This window comes from Myxocyprinus asiaticus, chromosome 50 (genome assembly GCF_019703515.2).
Source record: "Myxocyprinus asiaticus isolate MX2 ecotype Aquarium Trade chromosome 50, UBuf_Myxa_2, whole genome shotgun sequence".
NCBI lineage: Eukaryota > Metazoa > Chordata > Actinopteri > Cypriniformes > Catostomidae > Myxocyprinus > Myxocyprinus asiaticus.
Window position 1 is genome coordinate 14,697,285 of NC_059393.1, and position 7,859 is coordinate 14,705,143.

The 7,859-nt window shown below is 37.7% G+C and overlaps 1 protein-coding gene across 1 annotated transcript; it reads left to right on the forward strand.

The window, feature by feature from the left end:
• Window positions 1–1,402: 1,402 nt before the first annotated feature.
• LOC127438645 (relaxin-3 receptor 1-like) lies at window positions 1,403–2,877 on the forward strand. Its single transcript, XM_051694362.1, has one exon. It carries the CDS (start codon window positions 1,535–1,537, stop codon window positions 2,735–2,737), a length of 1,203 nt encoding a protein of 400 aa, XP_051550322.1. The 5' UTR covers window positions 1,403–1,534; the 3' UTR covers window positions 2,738–2,877.
• The last annotated feature ends 4,982 nt before the right edge of the window (window positions 2,878–7,859 follow it).

Here is a 7,859-nt window from a genome sequence, read left to right on the forward strand (position 1 = left end):
GGGACCTACACAATACTAGACAGGTGGTTTTAATGTTGTGGCTGATCGGTGTGTATACAGTATAGCCTATATTTTATATATATATATATATATATATATATATATATATATATATATATATATATATATATATATATATTTACTTATTTCAATTTCATAACAAATTTTATTACATTTAATTGAGTAATCTTTAATAAAATAAAAAAACGAAATATTTAAAGTTTTATTTTAATTTGTTAAACTTTATTATTATTTGTTAAACATTAAAATGCGTAAATCTTAAAAATAGGCTAAAATATTTTTGTGTATGTATATATTCCACATTAAGTCTTTCCATCTGCCATTCCAGGAATTACTTAATTAAGGTGTCTTTTATCATTTGAATTTGTTATAATTTTTATTTTATTTTATTTTATATTAAAATGGTGTTTGTATTAATACTCCTAGCTTACATATGTGAGTCGTAATTTTGTAATGCACATGAGTAGCCTAATGTTAAAAATCATGTTCATGTTCAGATTTATCGCCTGTTTAGTAAAAAAGCTGTCATTTAGCATGCGTTAATTCATTATATTTACATTATGCATCAATCAGAAATGATCAGTAACATTTAAGTGTCAAGTGTCACATGTACTTTAAAGCTGGCTAATATTTTCTAATTTTCCGAATGCAAGCTGATTTCCCATGTAGATAGCTCCAGAAATGTTTTTTATTTCAGTTAAAAGGAAGTTGAAAACTGATCAAACAGATTTAAATTAGGATCCTAGTGGGCTAAATTAAATGCTGAATCACATGTTCACTATCAAAATAAGCAAATGCATCTTTTGTTTCTGTTAAAAGTATCCGTGTTTTCCCTTCTTATTACCTTTCTCGATGCATTAAACAACAGCCTAACTGACACATTAAATACAGGCTACTTTCTTGGCGGAGCGCGTGCCATCTCTGCCATAGCCTATCATGTGAAAATGAGTCATCGGTTAAGTGAGGTTTGAATAATAATTGAAAGAAAAAATGTTTCAAAATCTTGTAAAACCTCTCACAATCATCGATGTATTCACCGATTTAGTCATCGAAATCGCGTCGAGAGCATGCGACTGATCATTTCACTTATTTTTTTTTATTTTATTTATTTATTTTTTTTTTGTGGCAAAGCACAGGTAAGCTATAAAAAAAGGCGAGTAGATGGAGACAATAAGCCCAACTCAGTTAATTTGCTTATAAACAGTGAAGTACTTACATTAAAACGTTGTTTCAGAAAACGTATGCTGCTATATGCATGTACCTATGTAGTTGACATAAAACGGCGCGTGCCTCAGCATCGCGCGGGCACGCGTCATACTCATCGGAGTATAAAAGAATGTGCGCGCGCTACCGAGAGCACAGAGGTGCGCGGGAAAAGAGGGAGTGATGAGATCGCGCTCTCACAACCTTTTAAGTACTTATCCATGCCGGGAGAAAAAGTGCAATGGTCATGGATTCCTGTCTCCATGTTCCTCATTTCACCATGACAGCAGTCTGAGAAGGATCACCTGCCATGGAGAGGAATAACACAACACAAACTCTGGAGCTGGGAGAATGTGAGCACACATTGGACACCAGCGGAGCGCTGGACAATTGCACGGAAGCTGCCAGCGGGAACCTGTCTTTACGTTGCTGGCTGCATTTATTGACTAAGGAATCTAGTTCAACACTGCAAGGTGATGGGTCTAGTTTGGCTGTGCGTGTGATGATCGCCCTCGTTTACTCAGTGGTGTGCGCTCTGGGACTTGTAGGGAACTCTCTTGCTCTCTACCTTCTTCACTCACGCTACCGGCAAAAGCAGTCTTCCATCAACTGCTTTGTGATGGGTCTGGCTCTAACCGACCTACAGTTTGTCCTCACCCTGCCTTTCTGGGCGGTAGACACGGCGTTGGACTTCCGTTGGCCCTTCGGTAAAGTTATGTGTAAAATCATCAGTTCTGTGACCACTATGAATATGTACGCCAGTGTATTTTTCTTGACCGCCATGAGCGTGGCCAGGTACTACTCCATTGCGTCCTCGCTGAAGATGCACAGTCGCCGAGCGGCCGCGGCAGCAGCCAAGTGGATCAGCTTGGGCATCTGGGTTGTGTCGCTAGTAGCCACACTTCCACACGCGGTGTATTCGACTATCGCCCAGGTAGCTACAGATGAGGAGTTGTGCTTGGTGCGCTTTCCTGAAACGGGTAGCTGGGACCCCCAACTGTTGCTCGGACTTTACCAGTTGCAGAAGGTTCTGCTCGGGTTCCTGATCCCTTTGGTGGTGATCACCGCCTGCTATCTCCTGTTGCTGCGAATTGTGCTAAGCCGAAGAATCAGTGGCGTAGCCGGTTCCGAAAGCGAGCGGGGACAGCACAAGCAGCGCTCTAAGGTTACTAAATCGGTCGTGATCGTAGTCCTGTCCTTCTTTTTGTGTTGGCTCCCCAATCAGGCCCTGACTCTTTGGGGTGTCTTGATCAAGTTTGACCTGATACCGTTTAGTAAGGCCTTCTACAATGCCCAGGCGTACGCCTTTCCACTGACAGTTTGTTTGGCCCACACAAACAGCTGCCTCAATCCCGTTCTGTACTGCCTGATTCGTCGCGAATTCCGCGCCGGCCTCAAAGAGCTGCTGTTGAGGGCCACGCCATCCTACCGTAGCCTAGCTCGACTGCTCCCACGCAAGGCAAAGGTAGCTGAGGCGCCCCCTGTGCTGGTCCTGGTGCAAATGGATGTGTGAGCCGATCCTTACAGAGCGCTCTTCAAATTCGTTCGTCCCCCCCATCTTTGTTTTTGTTTGACAGAACGAAGCAGGCGTAAGAAATGTCCTTGGGGAGCTGCACCAGTTTCTCTTGCTTTCATTGCGAATCACTTTTGCGCAGTTGTTTCTCCAGTCCCTACTTCCCTCCATGTCTTTGTTCGCTCTGATCTGCAAACGCCGTTTTTCCATGCATCTCTGGTCTTCAGACTGACCGGGGAATTGCAAAGTTCAGGGCCAATTCACCTTTGTTTTCCTCATGGCAGATTAGAAGCACTGTTTAAGGATTCTTTACGAGACATCCTTCAAGGGAACAATAAATTATCCATTTGTGTTTTTCAACCTTTGAAGACAAAAGAAAACACTGAAGAGATGTAGTGGAGGGGTCGAATCTCATCTTTTTTTATGAGATAAAAAATGAAGTCAATGGTTCGTCCATCAATCATTTCATCCATTGTCGGTTATGAACTTGCGTGCAATTTGTGTAGAATCTGATGAAGTTTCGCACTTTGCATTTTGATTAGTCTTTCACTGTATTTAATTATAATGTTGTACAAAAGAAATGCTGATACTTATGAAAACTAAACAAATAAAATAACTAACTACGTAGCTAATTTACAATCAAAAGTAATTTTATGAGCTTCCACTGACTAATCAACACTGCAATGGATTTCTCTTTCAGTTGAACCTTTTACAATATTATTACAAAATGCTCAGCACAAAAATGTCAGTGACACTTTTACAATCAGGTTGTATTCATTAACATTAGTTAACAACATTAGTTAACATATTTTTCTCAGTTAATGTTCATTTCAACATATACTAATACATTTAAAAAAGATGCATAAATTATTTTTAGGTAATGTGTTCTGAAGTAACAATTTTATAAATGAACATTAATCAAGATTACTAAATGCTGATAAAAATATTGTTCATTCTTAGTTCATGATACTTAATGCATTTATTAATGTTAACAAATAGAACCTTAATGTAAAGTCTTACCAACATGTCTAATGAAATGTCTGATAGTACTTTAATATACAATAAATACACCACAAGATGATACTATATTTGAGCATTAAAGGTATAGTTACCCAAAAATGGATATTCTGACATCATTCACTCATGTTGTTTCAAACCGGTATGACTTTTTCTTTTCTTCCATGGAACACAAAAGAGATGTTAGGCAGAATGTTTGCTTCAGTCACCATTCACTTTAATTTTATAGGGGGAAAAAGATGTATTAATAGTGAATGGTGACTGAGGCTAAAATTTGAAGGATCTCCTTTTGTGTTGCACAGAAGATAGAAAGTATCTATCCCTTTAAAAATGTATACTCAAGCAGTCTTTTGTTAGCTATATGCTCAGGGACTTTATAAAAAATATAAATTGGGCATAAAATAACAGTCTTAGTCAGAATTGACAATGCATCATTTTAGGGCTGTGAACCCTCATTCCTGAACCATCAAACAGAATAAAAAATCAATATGGAGATAATTAGTTACCATGTGGGCTTACTGACAACACAAATGAAGGGAGGCAGAGTTGAAGAGCGTGAACCCAATAATGACATTAGGGAGGCAAGAATTGCTTTATTTAAGTATTTTACTTATTTGAGCTGAAACAATGTTCAGTTGTTTTCCTTCGACCTCTACGTTGGCATATTTTTATTAAATTTAACATTTGATCAAACATATAGATGCTGCTGTAGTATTTGAGGCATTTGAAACTTGGATCCATCAAATGCTCAAACTCAGCTTGTCGTCTTGCACGCACTGAGAATAACTTATATTAAAACAGTTTTAGCCTGGAATCATTAATCATTAGTCCTGCAATCTTAGGTGTTCTTCCTCTGACCAAACTATTTTAAATGAAGGGATAGACAGATTGTCAATCAAGGCTACCGAGTAGTTTTGATAATCTATCTTCTAAATGACAATGTCAGGTCATTTGTGGTATAGGGAAGACTGGGGCTAGTTGGCACACTTTTTACTCCAGTGTATATTTCTCAGAGTAGGTTTATTTTGGAAAGTCAATTTCTTTATTGTCACATACCTAAAAGGAATAGTGAAAATTCTCTCATCATTTGCTCACCTTTATCCCAGATGTGTATGACATCCTTTCTTCTGCAGAACACAAATGAAGATTTTTAGAAAAGTATCATAGCTCTATATGATACTTATCATAGAAAAGTATGAAAAGTATTTTTCTATGAAAGCATTTAGAAAAGTATCATAGCAAGTGAATGGTGGAGAGAACTTTGAAGCTCCAAAAAGGACATAAAGGCAGCATAAAAGTAATCCATACAACTCCAGTGGTTAAATCCATGTCTCCAGAAGCAATATGATAGGTGTGGGTGAGAAAGAGATCAATATTTAAGTCATGTTTAACTGTAAATCTCCGATTTCACTTTCACATTCTTCTTTTTGTGTTTTTTTCACATTCTTCGTGCATATCGTCACCTACTACACAGGGAGGAAACTTTATAGTAAAAAAGACTTAAGAATTGATCTGTTTCTCACACACACTTATCATATCGCTTCAGAAGACATGGATTTAGCTACTGGAGTCGTATGGATTACTTTATTATGCTGCCTCTATGTGCTTTTTTGTCACCATTCACTTGCATTGTGATGACCTACAGAGCTGAAATATTCTTCTAAAAATCTTAGTTTGTGTTCTGCAGAAGAAGAAAAAGTAATGAGTAAATGATGAGAGAATTTTTATTTTTAGGTGAACTATCCCTTTAAAATCTTGCCTACAAAAAAGTAATTGAACATTTTGAACATGATTACACAGGAAACAAGATACGGTTCGTTGAGCTCATGCTGACCTTTGTGGGGCATGTTGTCACACTATAGTGTACATTGTCACAGTAGACACCTGCCATTAAACAGCTTATTATAGGCTACTCTGCAAAAGTTTAAGTTAAACAATTACAAAACACAACACAATTCATGAAACAGCAAAAATGTTTTTCAGTATATGTGTAATTGGACGTTTGACGCAAAACCTTATGGCCTCCAGGGTTTAGCTCTTGTTGAACCTGTGTGACAACTAGCCGCAGTCCTCCCTAGATATGGATACTGTGCTAAATGTTAAAATTTTTTGATCTTTTAGATTTATATTAAATATGAATACATTTACAAAAACCTTGTAGCTGTAAGAAGCACCCCAGTTTCTATTTCTTTTACAAGCAGTTGAGGGCATGCAGATGAGTTGAAGCTAGATATTATTAAAGAGCCAAACTGATTTGAAGATGTGAATATGAACTCACTGTGCTGTATAATTACTCGGTGTGACATTTTGGCCCAACGTCAGAATCCCCAATTTGGAATGCCCAATTCCCAATGCGCTCTAAATCCTCATGGTGGCGTAGTGACTCACCTCAATCCAGATGGCGGAGGACGAATCTCAGTTGCCTCCGCGTCTGAGACCGTCAGTCCACGCATCTTATCACGTGGCTTGTTGAACGTGTTACCATGGAGACGTAGCACGTGTGGAGGCTTCACGCTATTCTCCGCGGCATCCACGCACAACTCATCACGCTCCTCACAGAAAGCGAGAACCACATTATAGTGACCATGAGGAGGTTACCCCATGTGACTCTACCCTCCCTAGCAACCGGGCCAATTTGGTTGCTTAGGAGACCTGGCTGGAGTCACTCAGCATGCCCTGGATTCGAACTTGCGACTCCAGGGGTGGTAGTCAGTGTCAGTACTCGCTGAGCTACCCAGGCCCCCCTTAGATCTAGAATCGTAAATATTTCTTGTTCACTTTTTGTCATCACGTTTCTTTGTTTTACTTCTTTTTTTTTTTTTTAATCCCAAAACATTCATTTTCTTAGCAAGTTTAAAAAAGTCCAAAATTTTCAAAGTGATCTCAGACTTTTGGACACCATTGTACATTTTTCTAACTGATAGAAACAAGGTTAAGAAAAGTATGCACTTAACTTTGTAGAAGGCTCAGAAATAATTAATACTGGCTCCCCAAAGCAAAGACAGGACATGGCATTGAAGTTAATGGCTTCCTGTTCTTTTGACAGGGACTACAGAACAAACCCTGCAAGCATGACTAATTGCATAGTTTGTTATTATGGGATGGATCAGCTGTATAGTTCCCTAGCAACATGCATTTAAATATTTCACCTTGAAAAAACAGCCCTGCTACATAGTTTGAGCTATAGAGAGGTGACATTTGAAACCCTCTTCTTTATGTAAATGAATTTTCCCTGTTAGATAGAAAATGAGTGATCCATTTTCCTCCTTATTGTCAAGAAGTTTTGAACCATTTTATTTTTTGTTTGTCACATCCATGCACCTTTCAACTAGGTATTTGATTGAACTGTAGGGAAGATTTTGATCTGTTGTGTTTTCGTGACAAGGGAGGTAAAAATAGCACACAATCATGAAACGTTTGTATGCTCCATTTCCTTTCGGATTTGTTGAAACACTAGGTGGCAAATGTTCAGTTTAATCAGAATGTGTAAACAGACAAACATTTAGACTGTTTTCTAAAAAAAATTGTATTTAAATTCATCAGTTGTAGCTTCAGGGGACCATAAATTAATGAGATTAATGTAAATTTATATCCAAATTGCCTCTGATCATTTTGTCCTCTCCAATTTATTCATTTCAGTTGATTGAATGTTGAACTTATCAGAATAGGCTATATTTAAAGGACTAATTCTGGTTCAACACAAGTTAAGCTCAGTCGTTTGTGGCATAATGTTGATTACCACAAAAATATATTTTGATTCATCCCACCTAAAGAAAAGTAACAATCGAGGTTAGAGTGAAGCAATTGCAATGGAAGTGAATGGGGCCATCTTTGGAGGGTTTAAACAGAAATGTGAAGTTAATAATTTTATTAAAGCTTTTACAACTTTGAGATGTAAGTTGTTTAATTTTTGTTTTTATGGTCGTTTAGGGTTCGTAATGACAATGAAGTTGTAAAATTGTATATAACTTTTCCCAGAAACTGTTAGAAAGTGATTTTATCACACTAATTCATGTTAATACACATATTGTTTAAGTCTTGTGACTAAACTTTTGAAACAGTAAGTCCTTTAAAATTTTCAGATTTGGCCCGAAGTGCCTCACTG